The sequence below is a fragment of the Agelaius phoeniceus genome, chromosome 34 (genome assembly GCF_051311805.1).
Source record: "Agelaius phoeniceus isolate bAgePho1 chromosome 34, bAgePho1.hap1, whole genome shotgun sequence".
NCBI classification, from domain to species: Eukaryota; Metazoa; Chordata; class Aves; order Passeriformes; family Icteridae; genus Agelaius; species Agelaius phoeniceus.
Genome location: NC_135298.1, coordinates 48,368 through 71,764, shown reverse-complemented (window position 1 = coordinate 71,764; position 23,397 = coordinate 48,368). Strand labels below are relative to the sequence as shown.

At 59.4% G+C, this 23,397-nt stretch overlaps 1 protein-coding gene across 2 annotated transcripts; it reads left to right on the top strand.

Annotated features, from left to right (window-relative positions):
* Nucleotides 1-211: 211 nt before the first annotated feature.
* LOC143696424 (antigen peptide transporter 1-like) lies at nucleotides 212-21,311 on the top strand. 2 transcript variants are annotated; one of them, XM_077192556.1, is made up of 10 exons: nucleotides 212-602; nucleotides 4,819-4,924; nucleotides 9,166-9,511; nucleotides 11,763-11,960; nucleotides 14,267-14,395; nucleotides 15,202-15,408; nucleotides 16,169-16,342; nucleotides 17,219-17,378; nucleotides 18,114-18,250; nucleotides 21,028-21,311. In XM_077192556.1, exons 1-10 carry the CDS (start codon nucleotides 506-508, stop codon nucleotides 21,226-21,228), a joined length of 1,755 nt encoding a protein of 584 aa, XP_077048671.1. In that variant the 5' UTR covers nucleotides 212-505; the 3' UTR covers nucleotides 21,229-21,311. The 2 variants fall into 2 exon arrangements, with proteins under 2 accessions (XP_077048671.1, XP_077048670.1); XM_077192555.1 differs by having other exon boundaries at nucleotides 19,621-21,170.
* The last annotated feature ends 2,086 nt before the right edge of the window (nucleotides 21,312-23,397 follow it).

The following is a 23,397-nucleotide window of genomic DNA, read 5'->3' as shown; positions in this document are numbered from 1 at the left end:
TCTGCCCCGCCCCATTCCCGCCCTATCCCCGCCCCTCCCCGCCCCATCCCCGCCCAGACTCCGCCCCCTCACGCCCAGACCCCGCCCAGACCCCGCCCCCTCCTGGCACCGCCTCCTTCGCCTCTCAGTCCGCTCCGTCCCCCTCTGCCTGGCAACCGATGATGTCACCTCCATTCTGACCAATCACAGGCGTTATTTCGGGCGTGGGCGTGGCAGGCCGGGATTCCCCGGGCTTTCCGCGCGCGCGTTCCGGGAAACGGCGGCGGCTGCCGGGAAGGGACCGGGGCGGCATCGGCCACACCGGCACCGTCCGGCAGCGACGCGGTCCGGACCGGGACACGCTGCGAGCGGCACCGGCACCCGCACGGACCCCCGGGACTCGCACGGACCCCCGGGAGCACCGGCGGCAAGAACCGGGAGCGGGACCGGAGCAGGAGCGGGAGCCAGCAGGAGCGGACCGAGACCCGCCGGGACACAGCAGCACCCACCGATCCCCGTGTCCCCGATGCTGTCACCCCCCATTCGCCGCCTCCTGGCCCTGCTGGGCCCCGAGCGCGGGCAATGGACGCTGGTGGGGGGGCTGATGTCGGCTTCTGCTCTCGGTACGGGGGGACCGCGACCGGGGGGGCAGGACCCCCTTGGGGGGGTTTGGATCCCATTTGTGGGTTTGGACATGGCAGGACCCCCTTGGGGGGGTTTGGGATCCCATTTGGACATGGCAGGACCCCCTTGAGGGGCTTTGGGATCCCATTTGGACATGGCAGGACCCCTCTGAGGGGCTTTGGGATCCGATTTATGGGTTTGGACATAACAGGACCCCTTTGAGAGGCTTTGGGATCCCATTTGGAGGGTTTGGATATGGCAGGACCCCCTTGGGGGGCTTTGGGATCCCATTTGGAGGGTTTGGATATGGCAGGACCCCCTTGGGGGGCTTTGGGATCCAATTTGTGGAATTGGACATGGCAGGACCCCCTTGGGGGGCTTTGGGATCCCATTTGTGGGTTTGGATATGGCAGGACCCCTTGAGGGGCTTTGGGATCCCATTTGTGGGTTTGGACATGGCAGGACCCCCTTGAGGGGCTTTGGGATCCGATTTATGGGTTTGGACATAACAGGACCCCTTTGAGAGGCTTTGGGATCCCATTTGTGGGTTTGATATGGCAGAACCCCCTTGAGGGGCTTTGGGATCCCATTTGCAGGGTTTGGACATGGCAGGACCCCTTTGAGGGGCTTTGGGATCCGATTTGGACATAACAGGACCCAGCTGAGGGGCTTTGGGATCCATTGGGATCCAATTTGGAGAGTTTGGACATGGCAGGACCCAATTGAGGGACTTTGGGATCCAATTTGGACATAACAGGAGCCCTTTGAGGGGCTTTGGGATCCAATTTGGACATGGCAGGATCCCTTTGAGGGGCTCTGGGATCCCATCTGGAGGGTTTGGACATGGCAGGACCCCTTTGAGGGGCTTTGGGATCTGATTTGCAGGGTTTGGACATAACTGGAGGGGTTCAGGCTGCAGTGGGGGGGTCACAAGGCCAATTTGTGGGTCAGGCCCCAATTCAGAGGTTTTGAGCACCTGGTTTGGGGAATCGGGATCTGATTTTGGGGCTCTGCACGCAATTCTGGAATGGGTCAGGATCTGATTTGAGGGGCTTTGGGATCTGATGGGGAGGGTTTGGACATGGCAGGAGCCCTTTGAGGGCCTTTGGGATCCAATTTGGACATGGCAGGACCCCTTTGAGGGGCTTTGGGATCCCATTTGGAGGGTTTGGATATGGCAGGTCCCCCTTGAGGGGCTTTGGGATCCCATTTGGAGGGTTTGGACATAGCTGGGGCGAGGGGCAGGACCTGATGTGAGTTTTCAAGGCCAATTTGAGGGATCAGGACCCAATTTGGGGGAGGCAGAATCTGATTTGAGCGAGGCCAGAAACCAATTTGTGGGTCAGGACCCAATTCAGAGGTTTTGAGCACCCGGTTTGGGGAATCGGGATCCGATTTTGGGGCTCGACACACAATTTTGGAAGTGGTCAGGTTCGATTTGAGGGGCTTTGGGATCCCATTTGTGGGTTTGGACATGGCAGGACCCCTTTGAGGGGCTTTGGGATCCGATTGGACATAACAGGATCCCTTTGAGGGGCTCTGGGATCCCATCTGGAGGGTTTGGACATGGCAGGACCCCTTTGAGGGGCTTTGGGATCTGATTTGCAGGGTTTGGACACAACTGGAGGGGTTCAGGCTGCAGTGGGGGGGTCACAAGGCCAATTTGTGGGTCAGGCCCCAATTCAGAGGTTTTGAGCACCCGGTTTGGGGAATCGGGATCCCACTTTGGAGCTCAACACACAATTCTGGGATGGGTCAGGATCGATTTGAGGGGCTTTGGGATCTGATTTGTGGGATTGGACATAACAGGACGCAATTGAGAGGCTTTGGGATCCAATTTGGACATAACAGGACCCAATTGAGGGGCTTTGGGATCCATTGGGATCCAATTTGGAGGGTTTGGACATGGCAGGACCCAATTGAGGGGCTTTGGGACCCAATTTGGACGTGGCATGACCCAACTGAGGGGCGTTGGGATCCGATTTATGGGATTGGACATGGCAGGACCCCTTTGAGGGGCTTTGGGATCCAATTTGGACATAACAGGACCCCTTTGAGAGGCTTTGGGATCCCATTTGGAGGTTTTGGACATAACTGGGCGAGGGGCAGGACCTGATGTGAGTTTTCAAGGCCAATTTGAGGGGTCAGGACCCAATTTGGGAGCGGCAGAATCTGATTTGAGCGAGGTCAGAAACCAATTTGTGGGTCAGGCCCCAATTCAGAGGTTTTGAGCACCTGGTTTGGGGAATCGGGATCCTATTTTGGGGCTCGACACACAATTTTGGGAGCGGTCAGGATCGATTTGAGGGGCTTTGGGATCCCATTTGTGGGTTTGGACATGGCAGGACCCCTTTGAGAGGCTTTGGGATCCAATTTGTGGGTTTGGTCATTACAGGACCCCCTTGAGGGCCTTTGGGATCCCATTTGGAGGGTTTGGACATAACAGGACCCCTTTGAGGGGCTTTGGGATCCATTGGGATCCAATTTGGAGGGTTTGGACATAACAGGACCCAATTGAGGGGCTTTGGGATCTAATTTGGACATAACAGGACCCAACTGAGGGGCTCTGGGATCCCATCTGGAGGGTTTGGACATGGCAGGACCCCTTTGAGAGGCTTTGGGATCTGATTTGTAGGGTTTGGACACAACTGGAGGGGTTCAGGCTGCAGTGGGGGGGTCACAAGGCCAATTTGTGGGTCAGGCCCCAATTCCGAGGTTTTGAGCACCCGGTTTGGGGTATCAGGATCCAACTTTGGGGCTCAACAAACAATTTTGGGATGGGTCAGGATCGATTTGAGGGGCTTTGGGATCTGATGTGGAGGGTTTGGACATGGCAGGACCCCCTTGAGGGGCTTTGGGATCCATTGGGATCCAATTTGCAGGGTTTGGACATGGCAGGACCCCTTTGAGGGGCTTTGGGATCCCATTTGGACATAACAGGACCCAGCTGAGGGGCTCTGGGATCCCATCTGGAGGGTTTGGACATAGCAGGACCCCTTTGAGAGGCTTTGGGATCCAATTTGGACATAACAGGACCCCTTTGAGGGGCTTTGGGATCCCATCTGGAGGGTTTGGACATAACAGGACCCCTTTGAGAGGCTTTGGGATCTGATTTGCAGGGTTTGGACACAACTGGAGGGGTTCAGGCTGCAGTGGGGGGGTCACAAGGCCAATTTGTGGGTCAGGCCCCAATTCAGAGGTTTTGAGCATCCGGTTTGGGGAATCGGGATCCCATTTTGGGGCTCAAAACACAGTTTTGGGAGCGGTCAGGATCGATTTGAGGGGCTTTGGGATCTGATGTGGAGGGTTTGGACATGGCAGGACCCCTTTGAGGGCCTTTGGGATCCAATTTGGACATGGCAGGACCCCTTTGAGGGGCTTTGGGATCCCATTTGGAGGGTTTGGACATGGCAGGTCCCCCTTGAGGGTCTTTGGGATCCCATTTGGAGGTTTTGGACATAGCTGGGCCAAGGGGCAGGATCTGATGTGAGTTTTCAAGGCCAATTTGAGGGGTCAGGACCCAATTTGGGAGCGGCAGAATCTGATTTGAGCGAGGTCAGAAACCAATTTGTGGGTCAGGCCCCAATTCAGAGGTTTTGAGCACCCGGTTTGGGGAATCGGGATCCCATTTTGGGGCTTGACACACAATTCTGGAATGGGTCAGGATCGATTTGAGGGGCTTTGGGATCCCATTTGTGGGTTTGGACATGGCAGGACCCCTCTAAGGGGCTTTGGGATCCCATTTGGACATAACAGGACCCCTTTGAGAGGCTTTAGGATCCAATTTGGACATAACAGGACGCAGCTGAGGGGCTTTGGGATCCAATGTGGAGGATTTGGACATGGCAGGACCCAATTGAGGGGCTTTGGGAGCCATTGGGATCCAATTTGGAGAATTTGGACATGGCAGGACCCCTTTGAGGGGCTTTGGGATCCAATTTGGACATAACAGGACCCAATTGAGAGGTTTTGGGATCTGATTTGCAGGGTTTGGACATAACTGGAGGGGTTCAGGCTGTAGTGGGGGGGTCACAAGGCCAATTTGTGGGTCAGGCCCCAATTCAGAGGTTTTGAGCACCCGGTTTGGGGGATCAGGATCCCATTTAGGGCTCGACACGCACAATTCTGGGATGGGTCAGGATCCCATTTCCATTCCTCTGCCCCGGTTCTGGTGTCACCACCCGCCGTGGTGACCCCGGTGCTGTGTCCCCGCAGGTGAGGTGGCCGCCCCCTATTTCACAGGCCGTGTCACCGACCGGGTGGCGCAGGAGGAGGACGCGGCAGCGGCCGTGTGGCCCCTGGTGCTGGTGGGGCTGGGCAGGTGGGTGACACTGGGGGGAATGAACAGCCCAGGAGATTTGTTCTCCTTTCAATGCCATTATTAAAAGTGGTCAGCTCAAGGCTGGGAAGCTCCACGGCTCCCAAACCGCTCCCAGGGTGATGATGAGGAGGAGCAGGAGGAGGAGGAATGTGCAGCTTTGTGCACTCAAGGGCAGGGCTGGGGGTCCCGTTTGGGACCTCCCTTCTTGCCACCTCCCTTCTTGCCACCTCCCTGTCCCCGTTGTCACCTCCCTCACCAGAGCAGCGGGGTTTGTTCCCCACGTTTCCCAACTTTTGGGTTCTCCAGCCTCGGGGCCTTGGTTCCAGCTGAGGTCTCTGCTCAGGGCGAGGGGCAGCAAAGGTTCCCAGCATCTCTGCAGGCTCAGCACTCTGTTCCTCCCCTCCAGACATCGCTCTGATCTCTTAGTTCTGTGTTGACTCGTTGTTTTTGGGGTCTTTTAGTCCAGACATCACTCTGATCTCTTAATTCTGCATTGGCTCATTGTTTTGGGGTCTTTTCGTCCAGACATCACTCTGATCTCTTAATTCTGTGCTGGCTCGTTGATTTGGGGTCTTTTCGTCCAGACATCACTCTGATATCTAAATTCTCTGTCAGCTCATTGTTTTTGGGGTCTTTTCATCCAGACATCACTCTGATCTCTTAGTTCTGTGCTGGCTCCTTGTTTTTGGGGTCTTTTCGTCCAGACATCACTGTGATCTCTTAATTCTGTGCTGGCTCGTTGTTTTGGGGTCTTTTCGTCCAGACATCACTCTGATATCTAAATTCTGTGCTGGCTCGTTGTTTTGGGGTCTTTTCATCCAGATATCACTCTGATATCTAAATTCTCTGTCAGCTCATTGTGTTGGGGTCTTTTCATCCCAACATCACTCTGATCTCTTAATTCTGTGCTGGCTCGTTGTTTTTGGAGTCTTTTCATCCAGGCATCACTCTGATCTCTTAATTCTGTGTTGACTCGTTGTTTTTGGGGTCTTTTCATCCAGACATCACTCTGATCTCTTAATTCTGTGCTGGCTCGTTGTTTTTGGGGTCTTTTTGCCCAGACATCACTCTGATCTCTTAATTCTGCATTGGCTTGTTGTTTTGGGGGTAATTTCATCCCAACATCACTCTGATCTCTTAATTCTGTGCTGGCTCGTTGTTTTGGGGTCTTTTTGTCCAGACATCACTCTGATCTCTTAATTCTGCATTGGCTCATTGTTTTTGGGGTCTTTTCATCCAGACATCACTCTGATCTCTAAATTCTGTGCTGGCTCGTTGTTTTTGGGGTCTTTTTGCCCAGACATCACTCTGATCTCTTAATTCTGTGTCAGCTCATTGTTTTGGGGTCTTTTCATCCAGACATCACTCTGATATCTAAATTCTCTGTCAGCTCATTGTTTTTGGGGTCTTTTCATCCAGACATCACTCTGATCTCTTAATTCTGCATTTGCTCGTTGATTTTGGGGTCTTTTCATCCAGACATCACTCTGATCTCTTAATTCTGTGCTGGCTCATTGCTTTGGGGTCACTTCATCCAGACATCACTCTGATATCTAAATTCTGTGTTGGCTCGTTGTTTTGGGGGTCTTTTTGCCCAGACATCACTCTGATCTCTTAATTCTGCATTGGCTCGTTGTTTTTGGGGTCTTTTTGTCCAGATATCACTCTGATCTCTTAATTCTGCATTGGCTCGTTGTTTTTGGGGTCTTTTCGTCCAGACATCACTCTGATCTCTAAATTCTGTGCTGGCTCATTGTTTTTAGGGTCTTTTCATCCAGACATCACTCTGATGTCTTAATTCTCTGTCAGCTCATTGTTTTGGGGTCCTTTCATCCAGACATCACTGTGATCTCTTAATTCTCTGTCAGCTCGTTGTTTTTGGGGTCTTTTCTTCCAGACATCACTCTGATATCTAAATTCTGTGCTGGCTCGTTGTTTTGGGGTCTTTTCATCCAGACATCACTCTGATCTCTTAATTCTGCATTTGCTCGTTGATTTTGGGGTCTTTTCATCCAGACATCACTCTGATCTCTTAATTCTGTGCTGGCTCATTGCTTTGGGGTCACTTCATCCAGACATCACTCTGATATCTAAATTCTGTGTTGGCTCGTTGTTTTGGGGGTCTTTTTGCCCAGACATCACTCTGATCTCTTAATTCTGCATTGGCTCGTTGTTTTTGGGGTCTTTTTGTCCAGATATCACTCTGATCTCTTAATTCTGCATTGGCTCGTTGTTTTTGGGGTCTTTTCGTCCAGACATCACTCTGATCTCTAAATTCTGTGCTGGCTCATTGTTTTTAGGGTCTTTTCATCCAGACATCACTCTGATGTCTTAATTCTCTGTCAGCTCATTGTTTTGGGGTCCTTTCATCCAGACATCACTCTGATCTCTTAATTCTCTGTCAGCTCGTTGTTTTTGGGGTCTTTTCTTCCAGACATCACTCTGATATCTAAATTCTGTGCTGGCTCGTTGTTTTGGGGTCTTTTCATCCAGACATCACTCTGATCTCTTAGTTCTGTGCTGGCTCGTTGTTTTTGGGGTCTTTTCATCCAGACATCACTGTGATCTCTTAGTTCTGCATTGACTCGTTGTTTTTGGGGTCTTTTCATCCAGGCATCACTCTGATCTCTTAATTCTCTGCTGGTTCATTGTTTTTGGGGTCTTTTCGTCCAGACATCACTCTGATCTCTTAATTCTGTGCTGGCTCGTTGTTTTGGGGTCTTTTCATCCAGACATCGCTCTGATCTCTTAATTCTGTGCTGGCTCCTTGTTTTGGGGTCTTTTTGCCCAGACATCACTCTGATCTCTTAGTTCTGTGCTGGCTCATTGTTTTGGGGGTCTTTTCGTCCAGGCATCACTCTGATCTCTTAATTCTGTGCTGGCTCGTTGATTTTGGGGTCACTTCATCCAGACATCACTCTGATCTCTTAATTCTGTGCTGGCTCGTTGTTTTGGGGTCCTTTCATCCAGGCATCACTCTGATCTCTTAATTCTGTGCTGGCTCCTTGTTTTTAGGGTCTTTTCATCCAGACATCACTCTGATCTCTTAATTCTGCGCTGGCTTGTTGTTTTTGGGGTCTTTTCATCCAGACATCACTCTGATCTCTTAATTCTGCGCTGGCTCGTTGTTTTTGGGGTCTTTTTGGTGGGTTTGGTGGGGTTGCTTCCCATGGCACGCTGGTCTCAAGGTTATTTTGCCTTTTCTCTGATGCCCCCCCCCGTGCCGGTGGAAGAGACGAGGATCTGACCCCGTGTTTCAGGAGGCTTGATTTATTATTTTATGATGATTTATATTATATATTATATGTTATTATATCATATATCATATATCATATATCATATATCATATATCATATATTATATATTATATATTATATATTATATATTATATATTATGATGATTTTATGGTTATATATTACATTATTATATATATTACAATATATATTACATTATACATCAATATATTACATTAAAACTGTACCAAAAGAATGGAAGGAAAGGTTTCACCAGAAGGCTTAGCTAAGAATAGAACAGCAAAGAATGATAACAAAGGTTTGTGTCTGGGACAGAGAGTCCGAGCCAGCTGGGCTGTGATTGGCCATCCATTAGAAACAACCACACGAGCCCAATCCCAGATGCACCTGTTGCATTCCACAGCAGCAGATAATCAATGTTGTTATCATAACATTTTGTTCCTGAGGCCTCCCAGCTTCTCAGGAGGAAAAAATCCTAAGGAAAGGGTTTTTCATGAAAAGATTTTTTTCATTTTTTATGAAAAACCCTTTCCTTAGGATTTTTCCTCTTGAGAAGCTGAGAGGACTCAGGAACAAAACGCAAGCATTGATTTTCTGCTGCTGGGCAATGCAACAGGTGCATCTGGGATTGGGCTCGTGTGGTTGTTTCTAATGGATGGCCAATCCCAGCCCAGCTGGCTCGGACTCGCTGTCCCAGCCACAACCCTTTGTTCTCATTCTTTCTTTCCTATTCTTAGCTCAGCCAGCCTCCTGAGAACCTTTCCTTCTACTCTTTTGGTATAGTTTTAATGCAATACATATCATAAAATAACAAATCAAGCCTTCTGAATCACGGACTCAAACCCTCCTCTCTCCCTTCAACACAACACCCCCGTGACCACCATCACAGTTCTGCAACCCCTTTTTTTTCCCCCCACTCCCCCCAGAAATAATATTTCTCAGTTTTTCATTCTCACCCCTCTTACCCCTGTGTTTCATGTGCGCAGCGCCCTCACCGAGCTGGGCTGCGACGCGGCGGCGGCGCTGGCGCTGACGCGGGCGCGGCGGCGGCTGCAGCGGGGCGCGGTGGCCGCGGTGCTGCGGGGGGACGTGCCGGGCCCCGGGGGCCGCCTCGGGGACACGGCGGGCGCGGTGGCGGCGCGGGTGACCGGGGACGCCGAGGCGGCGCACGCGGCGCTGGGGGACGCGCTGGTGCCGGGGCTCTGGGCGCTGGCGCGGGCGCTGGCGCTGCTGGCCACGGTGGCCGCGCTGTCCCCGCCGCTGGGGCTGCTCACGCTGCTGGCGCTGCCGCTGTTCCTGCTGCTGCCGCGCGCCGTGGGCCGCCTCCAGAAGGTACCGGCGCCCACCTGGGCCCGCTGTCACCCACCTGGGCCCCTTGTCACATCCCTGGGCCCTCTGTCACCGACCTGGGCCCTCTGTCACCGACCTGTCACCAACCTGGGCCCTCTGTCACATCCCTGGGCCCTCTGTCACCCACCTGGGCCCTCTGTCACATCCCTGGGCCCTCTGTCACCGACCTGGGCCCTCTGTCACCTCCCTGTCACCTACCTGGGCCCTCTGTCACCAACCTGGGCACTCTGTCACATCCCTGTCACCTCCCTGGGCCCTCTGTCACCGACCTGGGCCCTCTGTCACCTCCCTGGGCCCTCTGTCACATCCCTGGGCTCTCTGTCACCGCCCTGGGCCCACTGTCACCTCTCTGTCACCTCCCTGGGCCCTCTGTCGCCTCCCTGTCCCCATCGTCACCTCCCTGTGCCCTCTGTCGCCTCCCTGTGCCCTCTGTCACCTCCCTGGGCCCCTTGTCACCTCCCTGCCACCTCCCTGTGGCCCTTGTCACCTCCCTGTCACCATTGTCACCTCCCTGTCCCCATCGTCACCTCCTTGGGCCCCTTGTCACCTCCCACCTCCCTGTCACCATTGTCACCTCCCTGCACCCATTGTCACCTCCCTGGACCCTCTGTTACCTCCCTGCCACTTCCCTGTCCCCTTTGTCACCTCCCTGGGCCCTCTGTCACCTCCCTGTCCCCTTTGTCACCTCCCTGGACCCTCTGTCACCTCCCTGTCACCTCCCTGGGCCCTCTGGCGCCTCCCTCTGCCCTCTGTCACCTCCCTGGGCCCCTTGTCACCTCCCTGGGCCCTCTGTCACCTCCCTGTCCCCTTTGTCACCTCCCTGGACCCTCTGTCACCTCCCTGTCACCTCCCTGGGCCCTCTGGCGCCTCCCTCTGCCCTCTGTCACCTCCCTGGGCCCCTTGTCACCTCCCTGGGCCCTCAGTGTCACCTCCCTGGGCCCTCTGTCACCACCTTGGGCCCCTTGTCACTTCCCTGTCACCTCCCTGTCCCCTCTGTCACCTCCCTGTCCCCAGTGTCACCTCCCTGGGCCCACGGTCACCACCTTGGACCCCTTGTCACCTCCCTGTCCCCAGTGTCACCTCCCTGTCACCTCCTTGGGCCCTCTGTTACCTCCCTGTCTCCAGTGTCACCGACCTGGGCCCTCTGTGACCACCTTGGGCCCCTTGTCACCTCCCTGTCACCTCCCTGTCCCCATCGTCACCTCCCTGTGCCCTCTGTCACCTCCCTGGGCCCCTTGTCACCTCCCTGTCCCCAGGGTCACCTCCCTGTCCCCAATGTCACCTCCCTGTCACCTCCCTGTCCCCATTGTCCCCTCCTCCCTGTCCCCAGTATCACCTCCCTGTCCCCATTGTCCCCTCCCTATCCCCTTTGTCACCTCCCTGCCCCTCAAGTTCACTCCAAGTCCTTCCTGTCCCCTCCCTGTCCCTGTTGTCACTTCCCCCATGCCCTCTGTCACCTCCTCCTGTCCCCATGGTGACCCCTTGGTGACCTCCCTGTCCCCTCGTGACCCCTTGGTGACCCTGTGCTGACCCTCATGACCCCCTGCTGACCCTGTGGTGGTCCCGTGTCCCCCCATCCTTGTGGTGGCCCCAGGGTGTCCCCCTTGTCCCCAGTGTGTCCCCAGTGTGACCCCCTGTCCCCAGGGTGACCCCATGGTGGCCCCCTGTCCCCCGTGTCCCCATGGTGACCCCCTTGTCCCCAGTGTGACCCCAGGGTGTCCCCAGGGTGACCCCTGTCCCCAGGGTGACCCCGGGGTGGCCCCCTTGTCCCCAGGGTGGCCCCACGGTGTTCCCCTTGTCCCCAGGGTGACCCCAGGGTGGCCCCAGTGTGTCCCCAGTGTGACCCCATTGTCCCCCCTGTCCCCAGTGTGACCCCAGTGTGTCCCCAGAGTGACCCCCTGTCCCCAGGGTGACCCCAGGATGGCCCCAAGGTGACCCATTGTCCCCAGGGTGTCCCCACAGTGCCCCCCCGTCCCTCGTGTCCCCAGGGTGACCCCCTTGTCCCCAGTGTGTCCCCAGTGTGTCCCGTTGTCCCCCGTGTCCCCAGGGTGACCCTGGGGTGTCCCCAGTGTGACCCATTGTCCCCCCTGTCCCCCGTGTCCCCAGGGTGACCCATTGTCCCCCCTGTCCCCAGGGTGACCCCAGTGTGACCCCATTGTCCCCCGTGTCCCCAGGGTGACCCTGGGGTGTCCCCAGTGTGACCCATTGTCCCCCCTGTCCCCCGTGTCCCCAGGAGCTGGCCCAGCAGGTGCGGGCAGCCCAGGCCAGCACCACGGCGGTGGCCCTGGAGTCCCTGGGGGCCATGGGGACAGTCAGGGCCTTCGGGCACGAGGCCGGTGTCACCGAGCGCGTCCGGCGCCAGCTGGCACAGGGACACCGGCTGGAGCAGAGGGAGGCGCTGGCCTACGCGGCCGGGCTCTGGGCCAGCGGGGTACGGGGACCCTGGGGACACTGGGGACACTGGGGACACCGGGGGTGAGCAGCAGGGGCTGGGGACCAGGGCACGTGGTGGCACGGGGCTGGGGGACATGGGGGTGTGGTGGCGTTGGAATAGGGGACATGGAGAGGTGGCAGCAGGAGTCACCTTGGGTGTGGTGGCAGGGGGGTGAAGACACGGGTACAGGGACATGGGGACACGGGGATGGTGGCACAGGGATGGCAGATGTGGGGACAGGGGCTGGGGAACAGGGACACAGTGGCAAAGGGCCAGGGGGCATGGAGAGGTGGCAGCAGGAGTCACCTTGGATGTGGTGGCAGGGGGGTGAAGACATGGGGACACAGGGGTGGTGGCACAGGGATGGCAGATGTGGTGGCAGGGGACACAGTGGCACGGAGCTGGGGGACATGGGGGTGTGGTGGCGTTGGAATAGGGGACATGGAGAGGTGGCAGCAGGAGTCACCTTGGGTGTGGTGGCATGGGGCTGGGGGACATGGGGACATGGGGATGGTGGCACAGGGATGGCAGATGTGGGGACAGGGGACACAGTGGCAAAGGGACAGGGGACATGGAGAGGTGGCAGCAGGAGTCACCTTGGATGTGGTGGCAGGGGGGTGAAGACATGGGGACACGGGGGTGGTGGCACAGGGATGGCAGATGTGGTGGCAGGGGACACAGTGGCAAAGGGCCAGGGGACACGGGGACATGGTAGCACGGGGGTGGCAGATGTGGGGATGTGGGGACAGGGGACACAGTGGCAAAGGGACAGGGGACATGGAGAGGTGGCAGCAGGAGTCACCTTGGATGTGGTGGCAGGGGGGTGAAGACATGGGGACACGGGGGTGGTGGCACAGGGATGGCAGATGTGGTGGCAGGGGACACAGTGGCAAAGGGCCAGGGGACACGGGGACATGGTAGCACGGGGGTGGCAGATGTGGGGATGTGGGGACAGGGGACACAGTGGCAAAGGGACGGGGACACGGGGGTGTGGTGGTGTTGGAATAGGGGACATGGAGAGGTGGCAGCAGGAGGTCACCTTGGGTGCGGTGGCAGGGGATGAAGACACGGGTACGGGGGCTTGGGGACATGGGGATGGTGGCACAGGGATGGCAGATGTGGGGATGTGGGGACAGGGGACACAGTGGCGAAGGGCCAGGGGACATGGAGAGGTGGCAGCAGGAGGTCACCTTGGATGTGGTGGCAGGAGGGTGAAGACACGGGTGCGGGGACATGGGGACATGGGGATGGTGGCACAGGGATGGCAGGTGTGGGGACAGGGGACACAGTGGCAAAGGGCCAGGGGACATGGGGATGTGGTGGCGTTGGAATAGGGGACATGGAGAGGTGGCACCATGTTGGATGTGGTGGCAGGGAGATGAAGATGGGTACAGGGACATGGGGACACAGGGGTGGTGGCACAGGGCTGGCAGATGTGGGGATGTGGTAGTGTTGGAATAGGGGACATGGAGGGGTGGCACCACCTTGGGTGTGGTGGCAGGGGATGAAGATGGGGACAGGGACATGGGGACACGGGGGTGGTGGCACAGGGATGGCAAATGTGGGGATGTGGGGACAGGGGACACAGAGGCAAAGGGCCGGGGGACACGGGGACATGGTGGCACGGGGGTGGCAGATGTGGTGATGTGGGGACAGGGGACACAGTGGCAAAGGGCCGGGGGACGCGGGGACATGGTGGCACGGGGGTGGCAGATGTGGGGACAGGGGACACAGAGGCAAAGGGCTGGGGGACATGGGGACATGGTGGCACGGGGGTGGCAGATGTGGGGATGTGGTGGCAGGGGACACGGGGACATGGTGGCACGGGGGTGGCAGATGTGGGGATGTGGGGACAGGGGACACAGTGGCAAAGGGCCAGGGGATGCGGGGACATGGTGGCACGGGGGTGGCAGATGTGGGGATGTGGGGACAGGGGACACAGAGGCAAAGGGCCGGGGGACACGGGGACATGGTGGCACGGGGGTGGCAGATGTGGGGATGTGGGGACACAGTGGCAAAGGGCCGGGGGACACGGGGACATGGTGGCACGGGGGTGGCAGATGTGGGGATGTGGGGACACAGTGGCAAAGGGCCAGGGGACATGGGGACATGGTGGCACGGGGGTGGCAGGACATGCGGAGCAGCAGCGTGGGGCCAGGGGACATGGGGACATGGTGGCCTGGGCTGGAGGAGCACGGGGCTGGGTGGCCTGGGGAAGGGGACATGGTGGTGGCACGGGGCTGGGGACACGGGGACAGGAGGCTGGCCTGACACCCCGTGTCCCCGTGTCCCCGTGTCCCCAGTTTCCTGCCCTGGCCCTGAAGCTGGCGCTGCTCTTCCTGGGGGGACGCTTGGTGGCCGCAGGGAGTGTCACCCGTGGGGAGCTGGTCACCATCCTCATGTGCCAGCTGCAGTTCACCAGGGCTGTGGAGGTGACAAACGTGTCCTGTACATGTCCCCAGTCTGTCCCCAACCCCATTTGCTGTGTCCCCCATGTCCCCACATCCTCACAGTGATGTCCCCATGTTCTCCTGGCCATGTCCCTGTCCCCGTCTCCTGTGTCCCCAGCCCCAGCCTGTTGTGTTCCCTCACTTATGTCCCGGTGTCCCCACCAGCTCCCTGTGTCCCCATCCATGTCCCCATGCCTGTTCTCCATGTCCCCAACCTGTCCCAGCCGTGTTTTATCCCCCCAGTGTCCCACACAGCCCTGCTGTGTCCCCTCCGTGCCCTCAAGCCCCATTCCCACCTTGCTGTCCCTGTCCCTGTCCCCGTCCCTGTCCCTGTCCCTATGTTCCCCCAAGCTCCCCCCTGTCCCCAGGCTCTGCCATGCCCCCCCATCACCCCCCATGTCCCACTGTCACCTGTGTCCCCAATGTCCTTTGTGTCCCCCAGGCCATGCCATAGCTCCCCAATGTCACCTCCTGTCCCCATGTCCCTATCACCCCCCATATCCACCTGTCACCTGTGTCCCCAATGTCCCTTGTGTCCCCCAGGCCATGCCATAGCTCCCCAATGTCACCTCATGTCCCCATGTCCCCATCATCCCCCCATGTCCCACTGTCACCTGTGTCCCCAATGTCCCTTGTGTCCCCCAGGCTATGCCATAGCTCCCTCATGTCACCTCATGTCCCCATGTCCCCCCATCATCCCCCCATGTCCCGCTGTCACCTGTGTCCCCAATGTCCTTTGTGTCCCCCAGGCCATGCCATAGCTCCCCAATGTCACCCCATGTCCCCAGGCTGTGCTGCTGTATGTCCCCATCCTGGCCAAGGCCGTTGGCTCCTCTGAGACGCTGCTGGAGCTGCTGGAGCAGGCCAGGGCGGGGACACCCGCAGGGCCACCGTCACCTGTGGCACCCCAGAGCTGTGACACCACAGGGACTCCAGGGCTGTGCCTCAAGGATGTCTGGATGTCCTACCCTGGGCGGTCCGAGCCAGTCCTCAAGGTGCAGGGGACACGGGGACATTGGGGGGACAAGGGGACATTGGGGCCACGGGGGGACACATGGGACATGGGGGGCAAGGGGACATTGGGGACGTGGAGGGGACACATGGGACATGGAGACACAATGGGACATAAAGGGACAAGGGGACATTGGGGCCATGGGGGGACACATGGGACATGGGCCATGCCCACAAGGGGACACTGGGGACATGGGGGGGACACGTGGGACTTGGGGGGACAAGGGAATATTAGGGACATGGGGGGACACATGGGACATGGGGGGACAAGGGGGATATAGGGGACATGGGGGAACACGTGGGACATGGGAACACAATGGGACATGGGGGGACAAGGGGACACGGGGGGACATGTCGGACGTGCGGGGACAAGGGGACATTGGGGACACAGGGGGGACATGGGGAGACAAGGGGATATTGTGGACACAGGGACACATGGGACATGGGGGGAGAAGGGGACATTGGGGACACGGGGGGACACATGGGACAGGGGCACAAGGGGGTATTGTGGACATGGGACCATATGGGACATGGGGGGACAAGGAGATATTGAGGACATGGGGGGACGCATGGGCAATGGGGGGACACATGGGCCATGGGGGGACAAGGAGATATTGTGGACATAGGGACACATGGGACATGACAGGATAAGGGGACATTGGGGACACGGGGGGACACAGGGGACATGGGGGGACACTGGGGCCACGGGGCGGTGCCGGGTGCGATCCCTGTTCCCGCCACCAGGGGGTGTCGCTGTCGCTGCGCCCCGGGGAGGCCGTGGCCGTGCTGGCGCCCCCTGGCGGCGGGAAGAGCTCCCTGGCGGCGGCCGCGCTGGGGCTGCGCCCCCTGGCGGGCGGGGCCGTGCTGCTGAACGGGACCCCCCTGAACCCGCGCTCGGAGCCCGCTCTGCGGGAACAGGTGACACTCACGGGCCACCCCCGGGTGGCCACAGCCACCCCCGGGTCACCATCCATCCCCTGCTGCTGTCCCCGTGTCACCATGCATCCCCTGCTGCTGTCCCCCTGTCACCAAACCATCCCCTGCTGCTGTCCCCCTGTCACCAAACTCTCCATTGTAACAGGTGACACTCACGGGCCACCCCCGGGTGGCCACAGGCTCCCCTGGGTCACCATCCATCCCCTGCTGCTGTCCCCGTGTCACCATGCATCCCCCGCTGCTGTCCCCCTGTCACCAAACCATCCCCCGCTGCTGTCCCCCTGTCACCAAACCTCTGCGTTGTAACAGGTGACACTCACGGGCCACCCCCGGGTGGTCACAGGCTCCCCCGGGTCACCATCCATCCCCTGCTGCTGTCCCCGTGTCACCATCCATCCCCTGCTGCTGTCCCCCTGTCACCAAACCTCTGCATTGTAACAGGTGACACTCACGGGCCACCCCCGGGTGGTCACAGCCACCCCTGGGTCACCATCCATCCCCTGCTGCTGTCCCCGTGTCACCAAACCTCTGCATTGTGTCCCCATGGCCACCCTGTTGTCCCCAGCAGGTCCCTGCAGCCACCTCTAGGTCACTCCTGTGCCCCAAATGGGTCCTTACTGCCACCCCAGTGTCACCAGTGGGTTACCATGGCTATCCCATTGTCCCAACAGCCACGGCCACCATGCCACCCCGTGTCCCCAGCACATCCCCATTGCCACCCTGTGTCCCCAGCAGTTCTTCCCAGCCATCCCTGTGTCACCAGCCAGCCTCACCACGACGCTGCCACCACCCCGCGTGTCTCTGCGTGTCCCCTCCCTGTCCCTGCCAAACCCTGACGTGTCCCCCCTGTCCCCACAGGTGGCCGGTGTCCTGCAGTGCCCGTCCCTCTTGTCCCGCACGCTCAGCTCCAACATCAAGCTGGGCTGGGGACACAAGGAGGGGACACCGGTGGTGGCAGCGGCGCGGCGGGTGGGGGTGCACAGCTGGGCACAGCAGCTGCCGCAGGGCTACGACACAGGTACGGCAGGTGTCCCCATGGTGTCCCCATCGTGTCCCCATGGTGTCCCCATAGTGTCCCCATAGTGACACAGGTACAGCAGGTGTCCCCCTGCAGGGAAACTGTGTCCCCACAATGTCCCCATGGTGTCCCCATGGTGTCCCCATAGTGTCCCCACAATGTCCCCATGGTGTCCCCATGGTGTCCCCATAGTGTCCCCATGGTGACACAGGTACGGCAGGTGTCCCCCTGCAGGGAAACTGTGTCCCCACGGTGTCCCCATGGTGTCCCCATAGTGTCCCCACAATGTCCCCATGGTGTCCCCATGGTGACACAGGTACAGCAGGTGTCCCCCTGCAGGGAAACTGTGTCCCCATGGTGTCCCCATTGTGTCCCCATGGTGTCCCCTTAGTGACACAGGTACAGCAGGTGTTCCCCTGCAGGGAAACTGTGTCCCCACAATGTCCCCATTGTGTCCCCATGGTGTCCCCATGGTGTCCCCATAGTGACACAGGTACAGCAGGTGTTCCCCTGCAGGGAAACTGTGTCCCCACAATGTCCCCATTGTGTCCCCATGGTGTCCCCATGGTGTCCCCATAGTGACACAGGTACAGCAGGTGTTCCCCTGCAGGGAAACTGTGTTCCCACAATGTCCCCATGGTATCCCCATGGTGTCCCCATGGTGTCCCCGCAATGTCCTCATGGTGTCCCCATGGTGTCCCCGCGGTGTCCCCACGGTGTCCCCTCTGTCCCCAGAGGTGGGCCCACGGGGGATGCAGCTCTCAGGGGGACAGGCACAAGGGGTGGCGCTGGCCCGGGCGCTGCTCAGGAACCCCCAGGTGCTGGTGCTGGATGAGCCCACGAGGGCACTCGACCCCGTCACCCGGTGCCAGGTGGGTCACAGCCCCGGCCCTGCGTCCCACAGCCCCGGCCCTGTGTCCCACAGCCCCGTCCCTGTGTCCCCTGTGTCCCCTGGGTCCCACAGCCCCGTCCCTGTGTCCCACAGCCCCGTCCCCTGCGTCCCCTGGGTCCCCTGGGTCCCCACTCCCTGTGTCCCCTGGGTCCCCACTCCCTGTGTCCCCTTGGGTCCCCAATCCCTGTGTCCCCCCATATGTCCTGGGTCCCCTGGGTCCCCTGGGTCTCCCTGTCCTCTGGGTCCCCACTCCCTGTGTCCCTTGGGTCCCCAATCCCTGTGTCCCTTGGGTCCCCAATCCCTGTGACCCCCACAAGTCCTTGTGTCCCCTGTGTCCCCTGGGTCCCCAATCCCTGTGACCCCCATAAGTCCTTGTGTCCCCTGTGTCCCCTGGGTCCCCACTCCCTGTGTCCCCTTGGCTGCTGTCCCCCATGTCCCCTGGGGTCTCCAGGTGTCCAAACTCCCTGTGTCCCTGCCCCTGTGTCCCTTTGGTCCCCGTGGATCCCCTGGGTCCCTTCCTTGTCCCCACGTCCTTTGGGTCCCCAATCCCTGTGTCCCCCATATGCCCCCTGTCCCCTGGGTCCCCATGTCCTCTCCTCTGGGTCCTCACTCCCTGTGTCCCCTGGGTCCCCAATCCTCGTGTCCCCCATATGCCCCATGTCCCCTGGGTCCCCCTGTCCCCTGGGTCCTCACTCCCTGTGTCGCCTGGGTCCCCAATCCCTGTGTCCCCCATAGGCCCCGTGTCCCCTCTGTTCCCATCCCTGTGTCCCCTGGGTCCCCAATCCTCGTGTCCCCCATAGGCCCCGTGTCCCCTGAGTCCCCTTGTCCCCTGGGTCTCCATTTCCCATGTCCCCTGGGTCCCCTGGGTCCCCCTGTCCTCTGGGTCCTCACTCCCTGGGTCCCCAATCCTCGTGTCCCCCATATGTCCCGTGTCCCCTGGGTCCTCACTCCCTGTGTCCCCTGGGTCCCCAATCCCTGTGTCCCCCATATGCCCCGTGTCCCCTTGTCCCCTGGGTCCCCGTGTCCCCTCTGTTCCCATCCCTGTGTCCCCTGTGTCCCCAATCCCTGTGTCCCCCCTATGCCCCGTGTCCCCTCTGTTCCCATCCCTGTGTCCCCTGGGCTCTCCTGTGCCAGGTCCCCTGGGCCACCAAATCCCCCAGGACGCTCCCCGTGTGTCCCCTGGGTCCCCACCTCCTCATGTCACCTTGTCCCGCGCCAGCCCAGTCCCGATGTCCCTTTGGCCCCACGTGTCCCCACGCGCTGGGTCCCTGCTCTCCCCCCGTGTCCCCCATCCCCACCGTGTCCCCCCGTGTCCCCCCGTGTGCCCCTGTCCCCGCTGTGTCCCCGCAGGTGGAGCAGGAGCTGCTGCGTGGCCGCGGGCCAGGGCAGGGCCCGGCGGTGCTGCTGGTGACAGCGAGGGTGGCCCTGGCACAGCTGGCACCGAGGGTGGCACTGCTGGAGGGGGGGCGGCTGCGGGAGCTGGGGAGCCCCGAGGAGCTGAGGAGCCTCCCCTGGGGGACAGCGGGGGACACCGAGGATGGGGACACTGGGGACAATGGGGACAGGGACTGTGACACTGAGCATGGGGACACTGGGGACACTGGGGACACTGGGGACAGGGACTGTGACACCGGGGATGGGGACAGCGGGGGACACTGAGCATGGGGACACTGGGGACACTGGGGATAGAGACTGTGACACTGGGGATGGGGACAGCGGGGGACACTGAGCATGGGGACACTGGGGACACTGGGGACACTGGGGACAGGGACTGTGACACTGAGCATGGGGACAGCGGGGGACACCGAGGATGGGGACACTGGGGACACTGGGGATAGAGACTGTGACACTGAGCATGGGGACACTGGGGACAGGGACTGTGACACTGGGGATGGGGACAGCGGGGGACACTGAGCATGGGGACCATGGGGACACTGGGGACAGGGACTGTGACACCAGGGATGGGGACACGGGGACACTGAGCATGGGGACACGGGGACACTGGGGACAGGGACTGTGACACCGGGGATGGGGACAGCGGGGGACACTGAGCATGGGGACACTGGGGACACTGAGCATGGGGACAGCGGGGGACACTGAGCATGGGGACACGGGGACACTGAGCATGGGGACACTGGGGACACTGAGCATGGGGACACGGGGACAGGGACTGTGACACCAGGGATGGGGACATGGGGACACTGAGCATGGGGACAGCGGGGGACACTGAGCATGGGGACACGGGGACACTGAGCATGGGGACACTGGGGACACTGAGCATGGGGACATAGGGACACTGAGCATGGGGACAGCGGGGGACACTGAGCATGGGGACACTGGGGACACAGACTGTGACACCAGGCACGGGGACACTGGGGACACTGAGCATGGGGACACGGGGACGCTGAGGATGGGGACACGGGGGACAGGGACTGTGACACCAGGGATGGGGACACGGGGACAGAGACTGTGACACCAGGGATGGGGACACGGGGACACTGAGCATGGGGACATGGGGACAGGGACTGTGACACCAGGGATGGGGACACGGGGACACTGAGCATGGGGACATGGGGACAGGGACTGTGACACCAGGGATGGGGACACGGGGACACTGAGCATGGGGACACTGGGGACAGGGACTGTGACACTGAGCATGGGGACACGGGGACACTGAGCATGGGGACACTGGGGACACTGAGCATGGGGACACTGGGGACAGGGACTGTGACACCAGGGATGGGGACACGGGGACAGGGCCTGTGTCCCCAGGCACGGGGACGCTGCGGGAGGAGCGGCCGTGGTGACAGCGATGGGGACCCCGCGGGGAGGGCGCGGCCTCGGGCGCAGGGCGGCGACAGCGGCCGGGAGCCATCGATCAATGCACGAAGCGATAGCGCAGCGATCGATCAATGCGGCTTTGGAATCGATCCCGCGATGGAATCGATCGATCAATAAACGCGTCGGGAGTGGGGGCTGGGGCCGGGACCCCCCCCCGGCGGGGCCCCTCCGCCCTCCCCCCCCCCCCCTCCATGAGCTCATCGTTGTTGATGGAGAAAATTCCAAAATTCCCAAATTCCCAAATTCCTCGGCGGGGGCGGGGGGGGGACACGGAGGGGACAAAAGGGGGAGGGGCGGGGGGGGACATCGGGGACCAGGGGGGACATCGGGGAGCGGGGGGGACACGGCCGGACACGGGACAGGGGCTGGACATGGGGGGTCCCTCCCCGACCCCCCCAGGCCCTTTTGGGACCCCCCAGGAGCCCCCCCCAGTGCCCCCCCCCCCGCTGTTGTTGTTGCTGCCGGGGCTGTGAGTCACGGGCACGCCCGAACTGGGAGCACTGGGAGCACTGGGAGGGGCAGGGCCGGGGCACTGGGAGCACTGGGATGGACTGGGATGGAGTGGGATGGAGTGGGCCGTGTTACTGGTGTCACTGGGAGCACTGGGATGTGTTACTGGTGCCACTGGGAGCACTGGGATGTGTTACTGGTGTCACTGGGAGCACTGGGATGGACTGGGCTGTGTTACTGGTGTCACTGGGAGCCCTGGGTCGGGCTGTGCCGCAGTACTGGTGTTACTGGGAGCACTGGGATGGACTGTGCCATGTTACTGGTGTCACTGGGAGCACTGGGATGTGTTACTGGTGTCACTGGGATGGACTGTGCCATGTTACTGGTGTCACTGGGAGCACTGGGATGTGTTACTGGTGTCACTGGGATGGGCTGTGCTGTGTCACTGGTGTCACTGGGATGGACTGTGCTGTGTTACTGGTATCACTGGGAGCACTGGGATGTGTTACTGGTGCCACTGGTTTGTGTTACTGGTCTCACTGGTCATACTGGTTTCTGTCACTGGTCTCACTGGTGTCACTGGAACGGGCCATACTGGTGTTACTGGGAGCCCTGGGTCGGGCTGTGCCGCAGTACTGGTGTTACTGGGAGCACTGGGGTGGACTGTGCCATGTTACTGGTGTTACTGGGAGCACTGAGGCAGGCTATGCTGGTGTCACTGGTGTCACTGGGATGGAGTGTGCCGTGTCACTGGGAGCCCTGGGTCAGTACTGGTGTTACTGGGAGCACTGGGATGGACTCTGCTGTGTTACTGGTGTCACTGATGTCACTGGGAGCACTGGGATGTGTCACTGGTCTCACTGGTTTCTGTTACTGGTCTCACTGGTTTCTGTTACTGGTGTCAGTGGTTTCTCTCACTGGTCTCACTGGTCTCACTGGTTTCTCTCACTGGTCTCACTGGTTTGTCTCACTGGTCTCACTGGTCTCACTGGTTTCAGTTACTGGTCTCACTGGTTTCTCTCACTGGTTTGTCTCACTGGTCTCACTGGTCTCACTGGTTTGTCTCACTGGTCTCAGTGGGAGCACTGGTTTCTATCACTGGTGTCACTGGTTTCAGTTACTGGTCTCACTGGTCTCACTGGTTTCAGTTACTGGTCTCACTGGTCTCACTGGTTTCTCTCACTGGTGTCACTGGTTTCTGTTACTGGTGTCACTGGTTTCTGTTACTGGTGTCACTGGTCTCACTGGTTTCTCTCACTGGTCTCACTGGTTTCTCTCACTGGTCTCACTGGTGTCACTGGTTTCTCTCACTGGTGTCACTGGTTTGTCTTACTGGTCTCACTGGTCTCACTGGTTTGTCTCACTGGTCTCAGTGGGAGCACTGGTTTCTATCACTGGTGTCACTGGTTTCAGTTACTGGTCTCACTGGTCTCACTGGTTTCAGTTACTGGTCTCACTGGTCTCACTGGTTTCTATCACTGGTGTCACTGGTTTCAGTTACTGGTCTCACTGGTCTCACTGGTTTCAGTTACTGGTGTCACTGGTCTCACTGGTTTCAGTTACTGGTCTCACTGGTCTCACTGGTGTCACTGGTCTCACTGGTGTCACTGGTTTCTCTCACTGGTCTCACTGGTCTCACTGGTTTCTCTCACTGGTCTCACTGGTCTCACTGGTGTCACTGGTTTCTCTCACTGGTCTCACTGGTCTCACTGGTTTGTCTCACTGGTCTCACTGGTTTCTGTTACTGGTCTCACTGGTCTCACTGGTGTCACTGGTTTCTATCACTGGTCTCACTGGTGTCACTGGTGTCACTGGTGTCACTGGTTTCTCTCACTG

What these genes read in the sequence shown, in the direction of transcription:
- LOC143696424 (XM_077192555.1), top strand. Translation starts at nt 506, where the DNA reads ATGCTGTCACCCCCCATTCGCCGCCTCCTGGCCCTGCTGGGCCCCGAG. An exon ending in AGTTCACCAGGGCTGTGGAG is followed by an intron (nt 14,396 to 15,201) that starts GTGACAAACGTG and finishes CCATGTCCCCAG; the next exon opens with GCTGTGCTGCTGTATGTCCC. An exon ending in ACCCCGTCACCCGGTGCCAG is followed by an intron (nt 18,251 to 19,620) that starts GTGGGTCACAGC and finishes GTGTCCCCGCAG; the next exon opens with GTGGAGCAGGAGCTGCTGCG.